Here is a 25,445-nt window from a genome sequence, read left to right on the forward strand (position 1 = left end):
ATATCCTAGTTTAATTATTTCGAGGTTAAAAACCAAATCTGCCGCACTATTCGATCAACCAACAAATATAAGGAAAAACAATTTATTTAATTAAGAGATATTCTTTTATTTTCATAAACATATTTTGAAAAAGAAAATTAAGTCAATAAATACTAGAAAAGTTTCTCTTAAAAAATCCTCATTTTCAACATTTTTTTCTCTTAATTTCTAAAACACCTTACAAAAAAAATCTTATTTGATAAATTTTTCCAATGTGGAAAAGTTTTTTTGGCTCTGTGGCCATTTTTTAAATGAAAATTGCTCAAAATACAAAAATTGCTTTATGATTTTTTTTTCTATACAAAAACTCGTCAAAAATATCTGATTTTTTCACGTAAAAAAGAGACAGGAAAATGCCTCAAAATTTCATTTTTCTTGCAACTATTTTGTACATTCGGCCGGGAAGTTTTCCATTCCCCTGTCCAATGGGCTCCTTCTCATTTATCTCCTGCAGTAGGGATTTGCAGGCTCCCTGAGCCACAGATTTTTTTCCAAAAAAAAAAAGTTAAGTAACAGATCTCGTAGCGCATGGAAATGCTTTAGAATCTTGCATGTGAGGGCGTATTCTTCCTCCAAATCTCTCAAATTATGGCTGCTAATACTTGGAGTAGAAGTTTCTCAGTCTCGGGGATCTCTCGCCTGGCGTCTCCACTTTTCTCCTTTATTTGATTTACTTGGAATCTTCGTAGATTCCCTCGCAAACCTTTATAAGCTCATCCATGCCATGCAGGAGACCCTCTTCGCAATTCCCAGGGATCCAGGGCTTCCGGTGATCCACTTGGATGCCCTCCGGGAGGACTTTATTCTTTGCAAAGTCAATCATCCACGCACCCACATGGTGATCGTCGTACACGATGAACACACTACTGCCCACGACTTCGTGACTCCTGAAGTAGTCACTCTTCTCAATTAGCGCTCGCATATTCTTCAGTCTCTTAACAAGCTCCTTCGTGACACTTCGACGCTTCTGCAGGAACTTCCCAACAAGCTGACGCACTTCTGTGTCACTCTTGATTGTCTTGAGATCCGTTATGGGGCTGGATCCCTTGATCTTCATTGCTTCAATGCGGAATCCCTTAGTTTGACTGGAGGACATCTGCTCCCGGAAGAGCATGTACCGCAGCTTTGTGACTGCTTGGGCTTTGTGTTCCTCCTCCGTGGGTGCTTCCGGATCCACGAGGATCATTTTCTTGTAGAGATCAGGTCGCAGAGTTTTGTTGGTCACCTCAGATTCGAGAAATGTACGGCAACCCATTTTGATGTCCATCACACTTGGCTCCTTGAAGCCATGCAGGAGATCCTGGAGCTCAATGTAGCTTTCGCCGTTGATCTCCCGGTGCCCAATGTACTTGGGGATGATCTTTGAGGCGCACGAATCAGCCGTTAGGGCTTGGTAGGCAATAATCTCACTATCAGTTGGTCCTGTTACGCGTTTCCTCACGATTCCATTGGCAGCTGGAGCTATGCTTTCAGGATGCCCCGATAGTTGGAGCCATCCTGGTGTGACGATATTTGTTGGATTGTTCTGTTGCAGAAGAACCGGAGATGCTGGGGCGCTCAACTCCAAAGCATTCTAAAAAAAGAATAAAATAAAAAAATGTTTTAGTTTTTTGATTATTATTTTTTAATAAAAGAAAATCCTAGAGAGTTTGAGATTTGAATTTGCAGTGCGAGATTTGCTTAGAAAAAAGCCGTTAATTTGAATTTAAAAATTACACGAAGACACCCGAAAGGACACCCGAAGGTAATATTTGACAGGAATTAAATGTCAATGTCAAATCCAATCTAAAATGTCAAATAACATTCAAAACCCGGATTAGCCGAGATAAAAAGCAATAAAAAATTGTAGAAAAAATGATTTGCAGCGCGGTTGCACTTAAATCAAATACAAAATTGCACGCATTTAATAAGAAATTAATTGGCGATGGTGATCGTTAAGTGAAGATCACTGGAGAGCTCATGATCATGAATTAAAATGCGCCTTTTTCGCCGACACTTTATCGGTGATTGCATGGCACTCAATTTATACTTAATCACCCAATTATTCAATTAATCATTTTCAATAATTGCCATTACGTTGTATTTACTCGTTAAAGTTTTAAAAAAAAAGTTCAACCGTGAATCAATTTATTTTGAAAAATCAGCAAAAAATCAGTTAAAATGAAAATTTTCCTTGATTATTGCAAATTAATTGTTTTAAATATTTTTCAAAAAGTATTTTATGGAAAATTGTAGCTTATTAAAGCGCAGTATGGCTGTGTATAATTATTAATTTATTAATAAAGTTATCTGAATTATCTGAATATTTTGACATTTCCTGCCGTATTTGATGACTTGTTAATGAGAATCTTGATATAAAAATGTTCGCGTGGAAAAGATCAGAATTTGAGATGAAAAATATTATATTGATAGTTTGTTGTGGCGCTATTGTCGCTAAAAGTCCTCTTGCGGAGGATCTGTGAAAGATAGCTCTAATCGGTTTCCCGAAGACGTCCCGAAGGACTCCCGAGATCAATTTCCCTGTCAATTATTTTAACGTTAATTTATTACGTCAAAGTCAAAACTCTTTAAAAACTAATCAAAAATTGATTGAAATCACTTTTATTTTAAATTAATTACTTCAAAATGGGAGGTATTTTGTGGGGCGAGATTGAGATATGAGAAAAAGTGAATGGCTGGGAACAGACCGTAAAGAATTGAGGTGAATTAGCCATAAATTTTTCTCACTCTGGATCTCCCCATAAAATGTATAATTAACAAATTTGTTTGCGTCAATCGCATATTTAATTAATATTTTTCTCTCGCGCTGAAGATCGCGCGCATCAGTTTCATATATTTTAATTTATTTGCAGACAAGTCAAAAACATTTATTTAAGAATTTTGTTTAAATATTCATTGCGATAGCATCTAAAAATTAAAAATTCTTATCAAACTATAAACGTCTGTGGTGTAATATCAAGGAGGAAATTCAGGTGAAAGACGTCTCAAGGAGTGCTTGTGATGGAGATAAGGGGTGGGAAAAAAGTGAAAGATCATCTCATGAGGCGCCAGAACGTTTGGAAAAAAAAATGGAGAATCAGAAAAAGAATTGAAGCAGATTATTTTGTGGATTGACGTCATTTTTATTGTTTCCCTCAATTATTTTCATTTAATGAGTGTGTGAAATACTTTTTGTAATGCACGATAAAAATTTTATTAAAAAAAGGCACGAACTACGGGAGTCTCGGGAAGAGCTTAAAGTTGTAAGACAAAGGAAAATTTCACACAGAAGCGCCCATTTCGACTCTGGCACACAATTAAGCCACAAAAGAAGAAGTTTTTTTTCTGCTTCCATCAGTTTGTCTCCTTCGCGAAGACAACCATTTAAAATGCTCTGACGTCAATGGGATGAATGAAAATGTATAAAGATATATAAATCGAATTGCCAACAATATATATGAAATGAAATACAAATCCAATAAAAAGTGTGAGAGAGAACGATAAAATATATTTGAGTATATAGAAACTGAGTGATCTCCAGTGATATCGACTCGTTTCTTGATCTTTTAATGCTTCACTAAACTCCTTTTTTGCCATTCACAAGAAATTCACACACATCGAACTCATTTGTCCGGAAATCTCTTGGCGATCCATTGAGATTTTTTTTCACCATCCACGATCACCACGATCGATCTTGGTCAAGCATCTTTAACGGTTACACCGATCACAGAAGTCTAGTTTAGGATTTTTTTTAATCGTAAAAATTGTTTACAAAAAAATGAGGAGGCATTTGTCGCAAAAGATCATTGATCGTGGGCGATTGAATTTGTGAGATCACAAGAAAGTTTGATGGTCAAGGTGGTGATCACTCTGGGAATGATCAACATGGATCTCAAGCTGCGTGAGAATGGGGTTTTTAATGAGTCGAGGTGATTAAGTAAATTTATTCGATCTTACGTGAACGATCGTACATCACAGTGATCGTTTTGTGTGGAGAAATCGGTCAAGGAAATAAAGTGAATTTCCGCGGAAAAAAAAACTCAAAAACTTCCTTCAAAAAAAAAAGATCACGCAAAGAAATTCAGATTTTAAACTATTTCTTTAAGTTTAAAAATTATTTTTTTAATGATCTTGTTACTGATCTTGAGAGTTGTAAATTTTTATTCATAAACAGTTAACAAATAACAAATTAAGAAAGATTCTTCTTAATTTATTAAGAAAGTATCTTCTTAGCAAAATAAACGATCTCTTTCTGCTGATCAAGCTTACTTGGAAATAGTCTCATGATCTCCTCAAGAGGATCTTCTCAAGTTTTATTCCCAACGTGATCGCCAAGCTTTTCGCAGAAGTGCATTGAATACAAAATGCAAAATTTCTCATGCAAAAACCATGTAAGAATTTCGTAGGAAGAGCGCGACAACTGAACGTCTGACACGATTCTCAAGATCAATCAAATGGTATGAAAAGTGTCGTGATAAATCTGTGTGCGAGCTTCAATTGAATGCACATTCATTTCCAACGGAACCCCCCATTGTAAATGTCTCGCTGACTGGGTGATCCGGAAGCTAAATTGTTCGTCTTCAGTTGAATTCGAAAGTGTTCCATTGATGACGTGCGAACGCATTTAACATGTGAAATTTGTTGATTTAATTTTAACCTCTGCACGCCTCTTGCTGCCGCACAAGAGCTCTCACGGCACTCGAGTAAATTGGCAAAAACGGGGGTTCAGGTGCGTCATTTTGCGACACCTCTTTATCCGAATTTTATTTTAAAAAAAGGGGAATTTCTCTTTTATTTCATTCGCAAAAATTCACTGCAAATTCTCAAAAGGAAATCTCTTGTAAAAGAACATTTTAAATGTAAAATAGATACTTACAATTGCAAAGAATTTCAGTAGAGACATGTTGTCGTGTGTTGGTAAATTGCGATTTGTGAGGAAGTCACTGCTGATGTTCTGCAAAAAAGAAGAAAGAAAAAATATGAATCATTTGAAGCAAATTCTTTAGGTCTTTGGAATTTCATTCAATGAGCCATGGAGTGAGTCAAAATTACTTTTATGCGATATCGTGCAGCGTGGAGAATTCTTTAGAAAAGAGTTCCGTATCAGTTGAATGAGTAGATTTCGCAGGAAATTCAATTTGGCTTCCTGTCGTCAAGAGCGTGGGGGTCTTATCATTCTCTTTTCTTACTACATTCTTAGAAGATTTAGAGATTTGTTCTCGAAGAAATGTTGCTTAGAATGATTAAAATCTCTTTTATTCACTTCTTTGATAGATTTGAATGCAAATACTCGTTCTTTTGCTTGATAATTTAATTCAAAAAATTTTTAAATCATTTTTTAAAGCATTGAAGCAGCATATGCTTCAAAATGGAGTTCACTCTAAACAGATCCCAAAGGACGCTTATTTACATAACCTATTTTTCTTATTGTTACAATTTTCTTCTATCAATTTAAACGCCGAAAAAGCAGATAAAGATTTTTCCTTAGTGACTATTTTAATTTCTTTTGGCAAATTATCGTCTTTTTTTTTTCAACAAAGTTCCTTGACCACCAACGTTGTGTGATAGCTGTGTGAGATTAATCCCCATATTATATTGCTCGCTCATTTTATTATGCAAGAAATTATAAAAATAAAATCTCTTATCGCTCGTTAAATACAAAACACCTCATTTTACATTTTTATTACACGAATTGTTTACTTTTCTCTTCTTTTAGCTCTTTTTTTTGACGCCCCCACTTGTAAACAAAGTCTCTGCAGCACATCTCTATGCAAATTTTCTTGTTTCCACTGTCTATCGGTTGAATTTGCAATATGATAAAATATTGCTACATGTTGAAAAATATGTTTTCATTGTAGATTTTCGCATTTTTCTTTCCATTTGTGATGCAATCTCACGCGAGATTTTGTTGTCTCGCTGATACATGGAGGTTGATAAGATTTCCCACAGCAGAGGGAATTTTTTTTAATACATAAATACATAATTCGAATGACTTATACTCCAGAGATTAGGTGGGATGATTTTTTTCTATTGGAGCGATTTGTTGGGCCTCTTTTGGGCAAAAGCAAGGGGGGGTTTCTATGTAGCTGCTCGAGTATTTTTTTGTCGTAATTTTTACTGATAAAGAACCGTCAGGCAACGATCACTTGAGCTTGTTTCCTGACTTTGTGGTATATTTACACACCGAGAAAATTTATAAATGACTTGAGAGAGACATATTTACCGTCACGGTGCGATAAGTTGCGGTGTCTTTATTAAATTTGCACTAAAGTAGGAAATTGTGGAGAGCTTTTTTCTCCTTAAAGGAGTAAATTTTCACTCAATGTGATCGTGCTGCTGGAAAGGACGATCTGTCACTGTTCACGATCACCACTGGATCGTCTAATCATGGTACGATCGTGGGTAGGATCTAGGTGGTTTTGAGCTGATCTCCCAAAACCAGATGGCACTGGTGATCAGTTAGTTTGTACCAGAAAGGAAGCCACGCAGGATGCTGGCAATTTTCCTCCCATTCTTTAATTTCTCCGAAAAAACAGATCATTCGCAACGTCTTTGTAATTATTTCAAAACACTTGTTCAATTATATTGCTAATTTGAGGAAATGACTTGGTAATTTTATTTGAACAATAAAACATTTTTTTATCAGGTGATGCGTGACAGGGCTTAGAATTTTCTTCTTTTTTTTCACCTGGAAAAAATCTCTTAAAGGTTGATTCAAGGGGAGCGAATGCCTCCAAAAGAGTATTAAATACTAATTTTATTGTCATTCAAGAATTACATTGTGTTCTTGAGCTCAACCATAAATTTTAGGTAATTTTCATGGGGTTTTTGCATGCAGTATTCACCTCAAATTTTCTCATTTTATTACAGAAAAAAAAATGTACAATCATGACATTGAAAAAACTGCAGGGGGCAAAGCATTCTGTAAAAAAATTGCACATTTTCTTAATGCGCAAAATATAAAATCTTTTTCTTTGCCAAATAATAAAATTCTGAGCGTCACAGGATAATGCAAAAAAGACATTTAATGATTTTTATCAAGTAGAAGAAAGACAATAAGAGACGCTAATAAATGTACCTGAGTTTTCTAAGAAGAAATTAAAAATAAGAAAAAAATTAATAAAGCAATAAAATAGTTTTTTAAACGTTTTTTTAGGGAAGAAAATTAAATTTAATTGAGTGCTAAAATGTAGCGAAAATTTATAAAGATCACAATGGAAAATATAAAAAGTAATAAAAGTAGGTAAGATTGAAGTTGAAATGTTAAATGTAAAAAAAGAGTTAAATTGTTACAACGCATTGAATTTTCTTTGTATTCACGAAAAGATTTTTTAGCGTCCTTTGAAAAAGCAAAACATCGCCTTAATGAACTTTCTCTATGTTTTTATCTTCGATATTCGATGATATTTAAATAAAAAGCGTTAAAAATAAAAATTTAAGGACAATACATCTTTCATTTTATTGCAAATTGAAGTACTTGAATAGAATATTAGGTAAATGAATAATAATAAATAACAAAATCGAAGAAGAACTTTGCGTCCTTTGACAATGCAGAACTTCACCTTAGTCAACTTTGTCTATGTTTTTATCCGCGATAATCGATGATATTTTTCGTTTTATCGCAAATTGAAGTACCCGAATCACCTGAATAGATTATAAAATTAACAAATCCTTTAAAATTTTACGAAAAAAAAAGTTTAGGAAACACTGCGTCCTTTGACAAGACAGAACGCAGAACATCGCCTTAGTGAACTTTGTCTATGTTTTTATCTGCGATATTCGATGATATTAAAAAAAAACATTACAAATAAGATTTCAAAGCAATCCATCTTTCATTTTATTGCAAATTGAAGTACTTGAATAGAATATTAGGCAAATGAATAATAATAAAAAAGAAAATCGAGGAAGAACTTTGCGTCTTTTGACAATGCAGAACATCGCCTTAGTGAACTTATCTATGTTATTTTTTCTATGACTAATTCGATGATTATTCAAAAGAAAATACGTTAATAAATCAAAATTTAAAGACAATCAATCTTTCATCTTACTTTATCGCAAATTTTAAGTACTTGAACGACTTATAAAGCTCACAAAGTGCCCAAAAATTATCATTATGGTAAGCCCCTGAATTTACACCGAAGGTAGAACATTATCAAAATACAAAACGACAATAAAATGTGACACAATTCATGTGAAAATAATGTGTGTACGTGCGGAACAGAAGGAAAAACATATACAGAAAACATTTTTCCAGTGAGAAATTCATTTGCTTTACGTTTGCAGAGAAAATAAATTAATACAAATGCAATCCCCACCGAGTTTTTTTCTTCATTTTCAATAAAATGGCTCGCAACTGAATGTTTTTTTTTTGCACTGACATGAAGGAATTTATTGAGCAAATGCAACAAATGGTTAGGCGAGTCATACGATGACGTTGCGCGGGGGTATTTAGCACAATGAGTTGATTAATAATATTTTACTTGCTTTTTATTGCCTTTTGGAAAGTCTAACTTGCTGAATTGGGCTTGTTGGTACTTAACAAATTGATTAATGACTTTTTGTAATAATTCACAAAGTTAAATTGTCGCAATTTTGCGAGGGAATTCGAACAAAATAATTCTTCAAGGAAGGCCTGTCTGTGGGGAGCTTTTATGATCAGACTGTGAGGGGGGCTTTTTGCATACAAATTGTGTGGAAAAGAAAATGGCAAGGATAGGATAGGAATAGGAAGAAGCTTCTCGATCGTTTTTAATTGTTTTTGGTTCATTGACTTTCACACAATGCGCGAATAATCATTAAAGAAAATAATTATAATTCTCTGCTTTTCCGTAGCGATTTTATAAATAAACATCCATTCGGACGTACCCCATAGCACCACTCAAAATACCCAACAATAACCCACTTTATTGGTATTACCTCCCATTTTTAGAGAACCCCCATCGTCTGAAAAAGATCAAATGGCTCTATTTTTAAATTCTTCCTTAAGCCATCAATTTGGGTGATCGGTCATGTCTTTGATTATATTTTTTCGAAGAATTTATCGTACTGCGTGACCTGAAAGACAAATTTATTGTCCCTCGTTGGCAAAAAGCTTCGAGAAAAAAATAGAATATTTATTTCCAATTAAGGGAAAGTAATTTTACGACTATTAAAACGTCCAAATATAAAGAATATTGAATTAAAAATGAATCCCAAGAACAATTCTTTCGAGAATTATTTTGTTTGGCAACTTTTACAGGAAGTTGCTTCTCTCTGTTTTTTTTTTTTTTTTAATTTCTGGAGGGAGCTACAATGAATAAAAAAAAGTCGAGCGGACAAAAATTGAAACATTAAACTGGGAAATACATTTTTCTGTCGCAACTTTTGACGTCATTTCACACTTTTTTCCATGTCATCGTTTTAGTTTCTTTCTGTCGTGCTCTTTTTATTCACGCTGAGCATCCTCGTGCGCATTTTGTGGCCACATTCATATACAAATTGCATCAATTTTTAACGTTTTTTTTTAATGTTATTAACGTCAAACGATTTGAGAGAAACTTTCACCTCAAACTGTTATATGTAATAACTCTTCGATCGCTTACGCAAAAGCAGATCGCGATGGCGTAGTTTGAAAGAAAATTATTATACTTGGAAATTTGAATGATTTTTTGAAATAAGTTTTAATTTTATTCTAATAGGTGTGATATTTATTTTCATTGTTTCTTGGTGATTCTTTGTGGTGTGACGTGGCATGATTCAAACGCCCGCATCTGTTGACGTAAATGTCTTGAGTTCGAATCTCGAAGGGGACTCTTTTTTTTTCCTATTAATTAGTTTTTAATTATTATTAAGATATTTCTTAAACATTATTTTTCGTTAAATATCTAAAGAATCTTCTAATTCACTTGCCTCTGAGCAATTTTTTAAATCAATTGATAGTTTTTCAAATATGTTTGATCGATAAAAATTATAAAATTCCAAAGAAAGTAATTAAACAAAATTTTAACACATTATAATATTTCATTTCAAAGCTTTTAATGAATTAAAAAATAGTTTTCTAGCAATATTACTTTAAATTCTTCTTCATGAAGCCAAAAAACCTTTTTTGGGCTTCTTTTTGAATTTTCATTCCGTTAAAAATAAATTATCAATTCGTTATCTTCCTCGTCACACAATTGCGGGTACTTGAGGTATTTTCTTCGGGTATTTCTTCGTGGGTATATTTCTTGTCTTATCAATTTATACGCTGTGAAAATGTTGAGTATTGTAGTTCTTACACGTAGACGTTCAAATCAATTTCCTGTGATTAGCAAAATATTTCTGCACTTTTGCGTCATTCTCAACTCGCTCACACTGGTTTTCCTGACCTTCGGTATTGCTAAATTTTTGGAAATTAGATCACTTTTCATTGGTGTTGAAGCCCATAAGAAGGTTTTTTGACTTTTCATTTCTCATTCAAGTGACTCGGCAAAGTTTTTTTGCGATAAAGACGATCATCGTGTGTTTAATTTTATAGTAATCGCAGAAATATTGATTGCAATAAAGAGGCTACGTCATTAATCGCGCGTGATCGTCGTCCTCTTGCTATTTTTTTCATGATTTCTTGGGGCAGATGGTGAAAATGCGACGAGGGGGGGGGGGGCTTAAGCCTCTACTTCTGTGTGCATTTGCACAATAAGCTTTTTATTTGCATGCGATCGCGAATTATTTGCTCGCAACACTTCCACGTGCGATTGTGGAGATTAAATCGATGAGGATCTTTTGTTGAGGCGTTGTTGATCTCTCATATGAGCAAGACTTGTGTTTTGCCTCATTTTGAGAAGATTTTCTTTTGGATAAATTATTAAGCTCTTTTTTTTGGGAGGGAGACGAAGTTGGAGATAAACTGTGGGCTCATTAGGTTGTTGCGCGTGTTTGAAATTGTCTTAAGATGATTGCGAGGAAGGTTGTAATTTTCTTTAATTCTATACTTACATTGCTCTTAGCTGAGTTTCCATTCTCCACAACGATCATCTTGAGGAGTGCCTTCTTTAATCCTGTATTCTCACTCAGGCACAATCTCTCGTTGGTCCAGGCCATCGGATGCAGTATAGTGGAAGTCATACCTTCTTCCTCCTCAACCAAAATCTTGCATTCACTTTGGATGGTGCTGCTACCTCCTCTCAATATGCGCACCGCGATCTTTTGCAATATGTTGTGTATACCTTCAACCGACGCAAGATAGATCGTCAATCATGCAAATTCACTTGCGAAGCACGATGATATTAAAACAAGTCACAAGAGAAACAAGTTTCTCATGTAGCATTCAAATCAAGATGTTTAGCACAACAGTACCACTTTGACGAAAATTGTTCTCAAGTTTATCTTCTTATATAAATTCTTGCACAGAGTCTTAAAAAAAATCTCAAAGATTTTTCCTCTTTTTTCACAAAATCCAAATAGAAGTCTTCACACAATCAAAGAAATAGCGACACTTTCTCCAAATATAGTTTGACTGACTAATTTGTGGAATTCCACACAATAGCTGGGGAATTTCTGTGTTGGATTTAAGCTCTTTCTCTCTCTCGAAAAAGTATGTCACCTCGTCTCAAAGTCTCAAGAGAAACTAAAGTGCGTTCCGTGGCGCCGACTAACTATACTTCACGATCACTCTGGCCCCGCGATCGTAGTCCAACGGCACGCAAAGTGGGGACTTGCTGTGTGAGTACGAAGTGGGGACCGAGAGATAGGCAGTCCACCATACAAGCAAAATGTGTTACGATAAACAACATTTACACTGTACAAGACACAATTTTTGATTTTTGGGATCAACTTGAAATTGAAATGTCCCGGATATTGAATTTTAAAGTCAATTCTAATTCCAGGATTTATTATTTTTAAAAAGGTTTATTAATTACTTTTAAATTTTTTAAATAGAGAATTTTCGTCAGTTTTGGGTATTTTAAAAATTCTGAAGAATTTATATTCCATGTAATGCCTAGAATTCTTTTAAATCTAGGTAGTAGTTCTTCTTATTAGATGTTCTAGGTGTTCTAATATGAGTACGAACTTTAATGAGAGTGTACGAACTTTAAAAACCTTAAAACTAACCTAAAGCCTTAAAGTATTATTCGTATCATGATCTCATTAGAGGAAAATTACGGGACAGAGTAATCTTGTAGAAGATCAAACAAGGTTCAAAAATCAATTGGAAACATTTGGCAAATATTTATTTAAAAATTTGAACTGTGTGAAACATTGACGCTCATGTTTCGTTATCATATTTCAGTTATCACCGTTGACTTGGATTATAAAATCTAAAAATCCATAATATTGAAAAAAATATTTTAAAGAATGTTTTAAAAATAAATTATCAAAATTCAAGGATGAAACATCATTGCAAATGTTTCAACGATTTTGGTATTTTTTGAAACATTAAAAATAAATCATTCGAACACGATTGTAAAGCAAACAGTTTAAGCTGACAATTTTGTAAAACATCAGCACAAATGTTTCATACATTGAAAAGGATTAAAATGTTCAATATTAATTTCAGTTTTACAATGATTTTAGTCACAAATATCTCAACTACTATAACTCATTTCTCCTTAACCAACATTATTTTTTATTGCCCAAAACTCTTGTGTCCGATAAGATACAAAAGTTATTCCATGGCGCGAGGAAAGACATACATACAGTCCAAACCACCGCGAGATACAGCGACCCCTTTGCTCCCTACCTCAACAACTCCCCACGAAAAAATACGTTAAGTGTAAATAATTCTCAGACACACCATTTGTACTCAAAACATTGTCCAGAGCTATTAAGTATATTCTATAGCATACATTTTTTCGTTTATTTGAAAGCTTTTTGCGGCGGGATTTATTTCTTCAGGTATATATATTAGAGATTTCTACAAGCAATCCTCCGCGTGATTTTTTCGTTCTTTCTGTCTCACCTATAAATCTGTCGGTTGCTGTGTATATTCTAGCATGATGATTGCATCACTTTGGAGTACAACGAGGTGTGTTTAGTGCGAGAAAAAAGAATGTTTACGATTTGTGTGAGAAAAATTCAATCATCGATCAATTTTGGCGGGCTTTTTGAGAATAAAATTTCAAAGTGAGAAAATGATCACACAACGTCTGAACTCATTCCCAGAAATAAATTTTTCTGATGAAAAGAAGCAGGGAAGAACTTTTATCACACTGCCAAGGGGTTTATTTGGAATTCAATTGAAGATGTTGGGAAATTTTTTACGAGAAGTACGTACCACAAATTGCTCTTAAAACATGACATTAATGGATATTTTCAAGTGCATTTAAGTACCTCAAGGGAGATTCCCATGATCAATGGCAAAGACCAACTTACGCAGGAAAGTCCAAACAAGCCATAATTCTTCCATCTAAATGACAAATTGTAGTTCTTTGATTATTGTGTCAAGTTAAAGTTTGGAATTTCCTTAAATTCCAATAAAAAATGAGCAAGACGATTTTCTTGCCATTGTGTTTGCAGAAAGAATAGTTTTATGAATCAATGAATTGAGTACGTTTACCGCTAGGAGCGCTGAACTATTCATGACCCATATTTAGCATACATAGTTTCATATTATGCTGAATGATTTCTCTTATGAATGAGAATATATTTTATTAAATGAAGAGATGCGCGTGCATTTTAGTTTTACTACTAAATTAAAAAAAAAAGATTTTAAAAATAAGGAGATGATTCACCAAAAAAAAAATTTAATTTTTAAAATTAATTTATAATTCATTAAAATAGTTTATTTAATTAAATATTTTTAAATTATTGATAATTTAAAATAGTTTAGATTAAGAAGCAAAAACCTAAAAAGATATACCTACTAAATTCATGTTGAAAGGATATCAAATTCATTTAAAAAAAAGTACTAAATTGAAGCTTAAAAGTTCTAAAATCGAACCGATGAGATTATTCTTCTTACTTTTCTCAGAATCGCTAAACACAGCTGCTCAAAGAATTTTTTTTTATTAATCTTTTTTAGTAAATAAAAATCCTGAAGTAGTTTCTCTTCGCAAAATAATAAAAATTTTAGAAAACTTATTTTCATATTAAATGCTATCGAAACAGTAAAAATAATTCATTAAAATATACGTAGAATCTGGCCTTCCGGGCCTTCCTCAACGAAATAATTTCATTCCAAATAATACGTAATTTTCCCGAATTTCTTAACCCCCCGTTGAGCTCTAAGAGAGCTTCTAAAAATAAAAATGTAAATTTCTAATTCCAGATTAATTTAATTTGAGGGAATTTCTGGAATTTTTAGAAAGTTTACAAAACTAATTAAATTTTGCGAAATACGTGGAAATTTGTGATTTCATCAAAACCAGCAGAAAGTTTTCTGCAAAACTCATGTCAGCGTACACGTAACTCTACACACATCCCGCATAATCTTGCCTGGAAATAATTTTGCTCTTCTTTTTTTTTATTATTCGTTGTTTGTAATTAAATTAAAAAATAATCACTCCAATGTTTACAAAATTATATAGCTTTATTATGATCATTTTTTGGGCAGTGTCTTCTGAATGATATTTTAGCAAATTTGAGCATTTTTTATGCCTCTATTTGGCGAGTGGCATTGATGTCTTGTCTAGATTGGGTGCAAAGTGTATTAATTTTCTCGTTGGGATGACATTTGATCCGCAGAAAATCAAGGAGATCAGATTTTTCTTGCCGCAAGTGATGTGGAATTGCTAATCAATTCATGGTTTTATGGGTTTTGATTAAATGAATTTGCAATTGATCGCGACACTTTGGTGGGATTGTGGACTGTTATTGTTGCTTCCACGTGTGTGAAGGAATGACCTTTAGGAAAAGCTCTTATTTTCCGATTTTTAAAGAGACTTTTGCATTATTCTTCCTTTTTGTTAGTATTTAAACAAACCCAAAAGAGGAAATGGCATGAGGAAGAAAAGATGGAAGAACTTGTGTGTGGTGCGCATCTTCAAAAATAGCAGAAAAGATTACCGCCAAAGTATCTGAATATTTATAAATTGATTTAATTAATTCATTAACACCATAATTAGCTTTGGGTGAATTGAGTAAGAAAAAAAAAAGAGTCCCAACTTATTTGTTTTTCCAATAAAGTGATTTCATTTCACCCACGTAAGAGTCAGCGTAAATTGGCTGAAAACCTTGTATACAGCAGAATGAATTTACGCCGTGTGATTCCACGACGAAAACACACGCAAGTTGGGTAATTAAAAAAGAAAATGAAATTTATATGAACGCTACTAAACTCCCAAGATCATCTTGGGTCTCCCCAATTGACCTTCTTTGGACAACAATTCCTGTGCGTTGCGCGTACCAATAAAGTTTGCAAGAAAAAGAACCTCAAACCGCCATTCTTTTGGGTGCAAATAAAAGCTCTCTCGCGAAAAATGACTTTCTTGTATTGGGTTCGCGCTATCGCGGGATTTGCACACTTACCTTACCTTGAAAGTATGCTAAATCAACTCATTAAAATTTTGCAAAAACAATGCTTCAACTTCTGTTTTATGCTCCTTAATGTTTAGCAAGCAATTAACGAAGAATTTATTTGTGCTAGATAAACATAAAATGGGATTAGGTTCTTGGGAATGAGAATAGCCAAATATTCTCGTTTAGAGAAATAAACATTAACAAGCAGAGATTTCTTTCCGTGTGAATATTTCCTTGCTGGCGCCCAGCGCTGTTTAACGCTACCCTTATTTCTAGTTAAGAAATTTAAAGAAAAGGTTTTCTTAAAAGAAAATTTAAGAGAAATTTAAATAAAAGATTTTCTTTTAAGAAAATTTAAAATACATGTAAAGAAAAGTTTTATTTCAAGAAAATTTAGAGGAAATTTAAAGATTTAGGAAAATATTTTCTACCAAGATTTTAAAGGAAAATTTTAAGAGAATTTTTTCTTTAAAAATTTAAAAAGAAAAGCAGCTTGAACAAAATTTAGGGAGGGATAACGAAAATTTCTTTATCTTTCATTTCTATATTTCAAGGCAAAAATTCATTTTATATTTTGTAATGGAAATTTCTGCCAGGATTATCTCAGAGAGTCCAATGTAATTTTTGAACTCTTTCCCTTATCAAATTGTTCCCAATTTTATAATTTTAATTAAATTTTTGGATAGCTATTTTTAGCACAAAATAAAAGGGAATAAAATGCCTGTGATGTCACAATATTTTAATTTTCACTCTCCTTTTAGTACAGCGATAAAAATGTTTTGTTGTTTTTAATTTTAATCCAGAAAAAATCGAACAGTTTTATTTTTGTCCATTTATTTATAAGTTGCTGTGTGACAGGCAATCATCTCTAGAGATTGCATGAAGCTAATGACGTCAATGTGGAGTGCAGGAGAGGCAGTTTTATCTGGACTTTTGATGCTTTTAATCGCCATTATGAATACACTATGTAAATCGTCCAGGGTTGGTTGCAAAGTTCGTTACTAAAAGTCGTTGGTTATTTGAATTTGATAATTCGTTAAAAAAAGCATTTTCCAGAGTATGCTACGAACATAAACGAGTGCAGTCGAAGTGTTCCGTAAGAGAGGAAAATAATAACGCAACATTTTGTCGCAACCAGCGATGTTTTGGAAAATTTAAAAGTTAGATTAGCAAGAATTTCTTTTAGAGGAAATAAGAATATTTCAAACAATAAAACCTTTTAGAACTTTTTTTGATTGTAATTGTTAAAACTATTAAAGTTAAATCTTAAATTAAATCTGTTAAAACCTTATTTCAGATTTATATTATATAACTAATTTTGTTTTTATTATTAATTTAAGTCTCTAATTTGAAAATATTAAAAAAAAAATCATTCAGATTTTTTTCAATCTGCAAAATTATTTTAAAAAATTAAAATAAAAACATTTATTTCAAGAATTATCAGTTGATCATCAATTAAACTTTCAAATCAATTATTAGCAGTGAATTTTGGATCATTCTGCTGATTGTTTTAGAAAATATTCACATATTAAGAAACAACTGAAACTTTTTATTTTAAAGTATTCATTTATCTCCCGAATTAACCAAACAACCTCTCGTGAAAACTCTAAAAAAAACTCCTCTTAATCGTTGCATGAAAGAAAAAGCTTTTTTTCGCCTCCACATTATGACATTCACATGATTAATTTATACTAGACAAATTCTCGGTCATTCCGTGCTAGAAAGCTCGTAGAATTTTTTTTTTATATAAGATCACCCCGAGGATATCCCGCGAGCGTCCACATTGGCGCCTCCGCCCGTCAAACATTCTATTGGGATAGCTGATGAACATCACGAGGTCCATTCGTGACTTGTCTGGGGGATTTATGGGACGCGCGGCATCGCATTGTGGGGGATGAGTGAGTGTGTCACAAAGTCTACGCAAGTCAATTCATATTAAACTATTAAAGTATCTGATTAATAGGATTTAATGACTGTCTACGCACGCAGCCATGTGATTCACATTTTGCATTTTCTGCGAAAAGCTCGCGGGATTCCGTGAAAATCGTATTGTTCTCTGCGCCATCGCTGAAATCTCTGTGAATCACCACAAGAAGTAAAATGCGAAATCGATGGCAGAATTTGTGATCAGAACACATAAATTCGCGGAAGTTATGGGGAAAAATATACGCGCGCGTATTGATGTTTATGTCGGGAGAGATGAAAATAATAATAATATTCTCTCGTGAAGAAAGGAAAATTCATCTCGAAGCGCACGTCAAAAGTTCTTTTATTGTTTCCACTCGTATGTAAATTAAATGGAAGATTTTGACTTTTTTGGCCATCAGCAAAAAAAAAGGCCGCACAGATCCCACTCACTATGTGCGTCACCGCAATTCACATGTGGAATTGTAATTAAGAGTGGATTGTGTGTTTATTTTTCTTGCATGGAAATTTATGCCCTTGATGACCACCAAAGAGGCGCAAATCTCACATCTTTTTTTTCATCCATTTGCCCCTAGCCATCCCGACGAGGAGATGCATCCAATTTGTCTCTACATACAACGTTCTCTTTGTTCTCTGCGCGTATTTATGGAGGACAATGAAAAAGCGGGAATGGAAAGAGCAAAAGAACTTTATGTATTTATAGGTAGCCTAGAAGGTTATTCATTAAGGGAATTCTTTGTGCAAAAATTTTGGATTTGCAAAAGAAGTTTTTAAATTTTATTAATTAAAAATAAATAAAGAATTGTCCTTTTAAATGCAGGAGTTTTTCGAAATTTTCTTGTTAACCTTTGATATTTTAATTTAGGTAATTTATGTAGATAGGTACATAAATATGTATAGATATAGATAAATTTTATGTATATAATTTAACGTTCACTTAAAATTTAAAAACCTGTGGGAATTATATATTATGCTCTATTGATTTCATTTTAATTAAAAATTTTATTTATTACCTAATAATTTATATACTTTTGTGAACATAAAATATAGTTACAAAGCTTTATGACTTTCACACGTGTTTCTTGAAACATTCATTTTATATATTTTATTTTATGCGATTGTTGAGCTTTTTTTGCTAATTGTTAGAAATTTGCATAAAGTATTACTTTTCTATTTTATAACAAAGTAATAGAGATTGTGATGGAGATGCCTGGTGATCACCTGGCGTCTCCACTTTACTGAAATTCGAATTGAAATAAAATATTCAAAATTTATTTATTAATTCTTTTATTTAAAATTTTCCATGAGCCTGATGAAGCCTAAAAAATATTCAAAACATTGCTAGAAGCATGAAAAATTTGTATTTTTAAGCCCCTCTTTCGTGGTTTCTTTGCAAAAGATGCAAAAGAAAACGTGCTCAAATTAAATTAAAACAAAATAACTACAGGAATTTAATTAAAAAAAAAATGTTTTTAAAAAATTCCCTAACAACAAAATATAATTTAATTCATTACCTTTTGAAGTGCCTTGAAAAACAACAAAATTTTCCTTAAATTCTAAACCCGCGATCATTCATTCTAACCATGCTAACCAATAAGCTTAAATAACATTATTTGGCTCGTTTTACGTAAATCTTGTTTACTAACATTTTTATCGTGAATTATTCTGAAGCGTATATATTTAGATAATTTCTCAAATTGATTTTCCAAAATGTTGTATATTCTTCGTGGAATTTTTGCCAGGAAGGATCCCATCCCATAAATAGATCTTCTGATTTGTTTGACAAACAGAATTGCAAGCAACAAACCCAGAAGAATTACAAAATATTTGCTTTGTGAATTTTAAGAGATTTTCGTGCGTCAGCAAGTAATCTTCATGTGAGTTATCAGGCGGTTAGTGGTGCAATGAAATTTACTTTCAAATCAACTTCATATTTCTATTTGGATCATTATCTCGCGCAACAGACGCACATTAAGAAGCCATTTACCTTGGAAAACTTCACGGTGCAGGTTTTTGCATTCTGGGGCAATATCTGATGGGAATTTTTTCATCTTTTCGGTGATTTTTTTTTCTTTCGTAGTGGGAGAAGGAAATGTTGTGCATCAAAAAATTTGTGTCTCCGTGATCTTCTCTGCACTCATGTGAAGCTGTTTACATTGGGAAACTATGAAATGAACCCATCTCTGGGCAAATATGTTCAGTGGGAGTTTGCCAATAGCATTGGTGCGAAAACTATTTCAATGACCCGGTAAACGTGTTCTCTGCCTCTGAGCTGCGATTGACGTCAATCCAGGCATTGGAAATTCATTAAACTCTTTTTCTCTCTCTCTGTCTGTCTCACGGCTCTTCCAACTAGTCCGATTTGCACATAAATCAGCTCCTTCAGTCATGCCCAATAGATCAGCAATGGTGTGGAGCTATATTGAATACTCTCTGTTGCCCCCTCTGGCTCAATGTACTCAAACAAGAAACTTTGGGTGCAAGCTTAGCCCTAAGTGATCCACAACACCCATGTTTGGAACTTTTCCATGGCCCATTCACCCACCTCGGGAGACTTTTGGTAACTTGATGACCCAGCACGTGAACACCGGCAGCCGTTTTGGTGCACACCGTGAGAAAATTTTCCACAACACATCTCCGGGGCACAAATGGAAATTTAACAAAATTTCTTGATTACACAAAAACATCAAATTTTTCCACACATCAACCATCAGCTAAATAAACTTTCGTTACGGACCCAAAATGACGGATTTCAATGGCTTCGGGCCTTCCAGGAGCTCTGCCTGTGTCGTTTGAATCTTCCGCATGGGATTTAGGGTCAAATTTTGGCGTCAGCGGATACCCTTAAGCTGAGAAAGTTTAATTTTCTTTCAAAACCTTCGTTTGAATAACAAAAAAAACCGCGATCTCATATGAAATCTGTGGCAACGAGCAAATTGATCAAACCACTAGAATACGAGAGAGATTTTTTGCATATTACTTTGTTGTATATTAATTGGAGGTGTTGCATTTCAATCATTGCACAACTTGCACAATGATGTATTAGAATGCTGTAGTTGAATTAGATTATTCTTTTGATCTGAGATTTAATTTCCAATCAGGGGGTTGTCATTGAAAAAATGTTGGGCCCTTTTTTTTCAAAGAAATATTTTTTCTTAAGGATTTGTTTCAATTAAATTGAGATTTGATATAAAATATTGATTTGAATAAATATTTAAATCAATGGGCCTAATTCAGCGACCAAGAAACCCTTGAAATTCGCTTAAAATCTTGAAATTTCAGTACAAAATTTAAAGATTTGAAGGGTTTCTCGGTCCCTGAATTAGGCCCAATATCTAATAAATAAATATTTAATTCAAAAAGCAAAGATGAAAAAAAAATTTTTTCGTAGCTTTCGACGTAATTTGAGTTGCATTTGGCACTATTTTAAGCTTCATCTGGGCCTCTCATAAAAAAGAAAATTTTCAAAGAATTATAAAGCAGCAAAGGAAATATTTTAATAAAATTTATATTTTGAACACGAAAAAGATCTTAATTTAATTAAATAAATTTTCCATCGACGTTTCGATTTTGATAGAACATTTTTAAAAATGTTCGAAATGTTGAAAAAACAATTTTAAATCGAAACTCTTAGCTCATCAAGCTCTTTTAAAATCAAAGAAATAAATTCAACCTGATTCATTTTACCCCACACAGATGCATTAACTTTCCCCCACGAGAGCGTCATACATTTCGTGGAATGACAAACCCCTGAAAAATGAAAAATCCAATGATATGGAAGTCACATTGCGGCTGTTCCACTTTCCGATGACTCCATGACGTAGGTTCCAGCGTCAAGTCGCAAAAATAGTCTCTCCGCTTGGATAATTGCATTGCACGCGTGAAGAAAGTTTTGCACATTATGTGTGTGTGACAATATCCCCATATTAACATTTCCTGCACATTGCAATTGAAAGCTGCCCAAAAAAAATCTCATCGCACACGTTGAGTTTATTGTTAGCTGACTAAGCTCAAAACAAGCGTTTCTCTGGGTGTCATAAAATTTATTTAAATAATATTTATGAGGCTTTACGGGAGATGTAAAAGAAGGTACACTGCGCATTTGGTCGCATCTGCTGAATTTTTATCACAACTCAAGCACGTTGGGGGTGTTCAGGTGGAGCTGTATTGTCATTGATTGTTTTTGTTAATGAAATTGTTAAAAATATTTTACCTTTGAATTTTTTTTACGTGAAACTTCCGTTTTAAGTTGCTGACAGAGAAAACACCGACGTAGGTTCTGTTGACGTAAATAATGATCAACACCTTCATTAGAATTTGCATTTTCTTATCAAATGTTTTGCAAAACTTTGCAATAATATATTTTATTGCTTGATTTGTAAACTGGAAATTATTATTTCTTTAAGTATGGACGATTGTTTGAAAATTATTGTAGATTAGAATGATTAGAATTAAACAGACAGATCTCAAAATTAAATGAAAATTTTTTAGAATCATTAAAAAACATAATAAATTAATATTTTTACAATGAAAATTTAAAATAAATCTTCATTGATTTTGCTTAAATTTTTATTCAAGAAATTTAAAATTTTAATTAATAAATTCTTGACTGAAAAACATTCTCTAAGATTTTAAAACTTTATTACTTGACAACAAACTTTCTTGAGCATAACGCAAAACTCCTTTACTTTGGCATTTCTTGAATTTTTCCAATTCGTAATCAAATATTGAATTAAAATTGTTTTACAGTGCTAATGCAAATATTAAAGGAGAAGTATATTTTTCAACACCATCGCATATTTGTCCACAAATTCCTTTCGTGATTTCTTAATCACTGAGAAAACAGTGGTTAAATTCACCTCAAGTGTGAACTCTTCTGTACACTCAACAGGAGCTTGCCCATATTGCTGGTTAAGTGAGGATGAAGAAAAAAAACTCATTAGGCAATGAATCAAAGAGAGGAAAAAAGCGAAATTGAAAAGCTCAATATTTAGAAAGTTATTCATTCTTCGTGGCGGATTCTCGCCGATAAAGTCTCGGAACTTGAAAGAATTCCCTTTTCCCCGCATAATTGGCTAGAAAGAAAAACATAAATTAATGATTAAATTTGCATAAAAATGCAAATTTTGGCAATGTTTTGGGTGGGATTTTTTAAAATGATAAATTGCTCCCGATGTTTGGTGATAATTCGACAAATTCACATAAAGATCATTTTATGCAAAAATTTTGCGTATAGATTCAGCATTGAATTGCCAAGGAGAAGGCTACATCCATGATCTTACCAAAAATCTCTAAAACATTTTTTTTGCATTAAACTTACGCGAGACTTCCTCAGACTTCCGTCTTCGCGCCGTTGAGTCACAGTTGAAGAAGATAAATTTGATGAGTGAAAAAATATTTGCTAATTCCCAGATGGAATTATTCAATATTTTCCAGATAAATAATACTCACAGCTCAATTGGTTATTCACAAGAAAGATGTTGTATTTCCAAAATTTCCATAAATGGAAGATGAGAGATAAAATAATGTTCTTCCTAATTTCCAATGCGGTTTTTTTTATGCTCTCTTCGGGGATTTGTTCTTCATTAATTCAGCAAAGATTAATTTTCTTTTAAAATGAATTTTTTAAGGCAAAAATTTCATTACTTAGCCACCCTTTGATCTGTGTAGTTTGCTCTGGTATAATGCGAAGTGACCCCAAAAATATATTCAATGATGGGTAAGAGCTTACAATGTAATAGTCGCGGATTGCACCAGAAAATGAGCAACTACGTCAATATATTCTAAATCATTCACCGACATCTCTGTGGGTTTGTCCGGTTATCACACTTTGTCGCGTTTTCAAAATAATTGTAAACATTTTTCCCCAAATATAGAATTGTCGCGCTAAAAAGTCCGCAGAAAAAAAAAACTTATTAATCAAGTACTTTGATCTTCCTTAGTTCTTTCCTCAAGACGTTTTTTTTTGCGTAGCCAATCCTCAGGAAGCGATAGTTTGGAAAGAGAAACATAATGAGACCACTTTGGTGCGCAATTTCATCAGCAGCAGTGTGCTGAGTTGAGGGCACACGGAGTACGTTGACTGTGACCCCGCAAGAAGACATAAAGAAATCATGCCAGTGAGATTGTCAATAGGACCATCTCTTGCGTCAATGGGCTTTCACAGAAAATGATCTTCTTATCCCCACCAGCAAACAGCGCGCGTTTTAATTATAGCCTCTTTGCTTTGATTGCCCTGATATCGCTGTCGCTCGCTCTATGTTGGCTTTCATACAATTCTTTGTTATCACTTTGCCATGCTATATTGGTGCGAGATCTTGTTGAGCTTGTTGAGTATTGTGAATGTTCACACACAAAATTCTGTCCACCTGTAGGCGCAAAATAATCTTCAAGTATGTCTCGCAGAGTAAGTTTCGAAGACCAACAAACAATAGTTCGCTGTAAGATGCATCGAGAAGAAGAAAATTGAGGAGGATTCAATGATAAAATTTGAGATGTTTTTGAGGGATTCTTTGAATGATTTTCATTTGAAACATTAATGATTAAAAAACACATTTTCTAAATACAATTCTTTATTAAATTCTACAAAATTTCTTGATATTATGAATATTTATTTGAATAAACATAAAGAATAAGATCTTAAAATCATTTTGAAAGAAAATTTTATTCTGGATCATTTGCGTCTTGAAGTATTTTTTTTTAAACAAATTTTAAGAGTTCTATTTTAATTCCTAACAGTTAAGCATATAAATTGAATTCTAATTTTTTTATCTGTTTGATCTTTTTTTTTCTAGTTCCTGAGTATTTTTTAGAGACTTCTTGACGGCAGAAAAATTAACAGAATCTTTAAATTGAAAGATCCGTGGAAAATTCTTTATGCAGAGAGGACACTAATGGAATTAAGGATACTTTATTGGAATGAATAAGTAAGTAAATTAAATAATATTCATCAAACTAAAAAGAAAATGAGCGAATGGAGCTTAAAAGCTCAAAATTGTTAAAATTAATCATTTCTTCTCCTTAAGTTTTGATCAAGAATTTTTGTTAAAAGAATATTTTCCATGATTTTTGCAAAAATTCCTATTAAACCCGATTTACTCTCATTTAATTCTAAAGAGAAAGAAAATAATGGGAGTCAAGAAAAATTAATTTTATACTGAAATGAGTCACAAAAATTCACAGAATGCTTTAAAAAAAATTCACGAGATTCGCATAAAGTTTTTTAGGTAGTAAAACTTTGATCTACATACTTTTTATGTAATTAAATAAATAACACTATTTAATACATAGTTGAATACAATACTTAATCTTATCTGTTTTAAACATTATGAAAAATCTCCCACAGAATATTTTCCTTTAGAATTTTCCATGAATTTTCTGTCAATTTGTGGTAAAATGTTTTTCGTGTAATCTCATTATTTCTCGTGGTGGATGGTGAAAATATTTATTCATCCGGACAGGGATGCTTCCTCTCTGTACAGTACATACAAAACAATCCTGACAAATTGAATCGATTGGCGTGTTTTACAATTCCCGCCACAACATAGGCGAAACATCCTCCGGTGTTTGTTGTTACGGGAAGAATCGATTGTATTTTGGTCTGTGTTTTTGGGGAGGGTAAAAACAACCCCAATTGACGGGAAGTCCTTTGGGAATGTCCTATCGTGGTGTCCCCAAAAATTGCCTCAATCGATTGAGGCCATCAGAGTCTTTCACTAAATTGTATATTGAGTGGATTCTCTCCTCACTCTCAAGTCCCACGATGACGTGACAATGGGCCATTTGTGAGCAGCAGGTGCTTCTCTGGAAGTGCCAATAAAAGTTCAATTTTGCCCTAAGCAGTTGTAATCCCGGGCATGATTGCCCAGCCATTCTCAATGGCCTCATAATTAATACCCGAATCGAGCAATGAATGTCGCAATTTAATGAATTTATCACCAAATTTTCCGGTGCAATCTCATAATTTATCCATCCCATCCAACTAAAATTCGCAAAACTCATCCGATTCACATGAGAAAGTGCAAAATGTGATTTTTTTTTTCAAATTAAAATTTAAGCTTTAAGCTTTCAAGCTCATTGTACATAAA

At 33.2% G+C, this 25,445-nt stretch overlaps 1 protein-coding gene across 3 annotated transcripts; it reads right to left on the reverse strand.

Moving 5' to 3' along the window:
• Window positions 1–81: 81 nt before the first annotated feature.
• On the reverse strand, window positions 82–11,650 carry LOC129790500 (inositol-trisphosphate 3-kinase A). Of its 3 annotated transcripts, none has more exons than XM_055828001.1 (3): window positions 10,972–11,650; window positions 4,895–4,972; window positions 82–1,612 (listed from the first exon to the last, which is right to left on the reverse strand). In XM_055828001.1, exons 1-3 carry the CDS (start codon window positions 11,098–11,100, stop codon window positions 710–712), a joined length of 1,110 nt encoding a protein of 369 aa, XP_055683976.1. In that variant the 5' UTR covers window positions 11,101–11,650; the 3' UTR covers window positions 82–709. The 3 variants fall into 3 exon arrangements, with proteins under 3 accessions (XP_055683976.1, XP_055683977.1, XP_055683978.1); XM_055828002.1 differs by lacking the exon at window positions 10,972–11,650 and adding an exon at window positions 6,242–6,358; XM_055828003.1 differs by lacking the exon at window positions 10,972–11,650 and adding an exon at window positions 5,071–5,225.
• Between the last annotated feature and the right edge of the window lie 13,795 nt (window positions 11,651–25,445).

The sequence above is a fragment of the Lutzomyia longipalpis genome, chromosome 2, assembly GCF_024334085.1.
Source record: "Lutzomyia longipalpis isolate SR_M1_2022 chromosome 2, ASM2433408v1".
Taxonomy (NCBI): domain Eukaryota; kingdom Metazoa; phylum Arthropoda; class Insecta; order Diptera; family Psychodidae; genus Lutzomyia; species Lutzomyia longipalpis.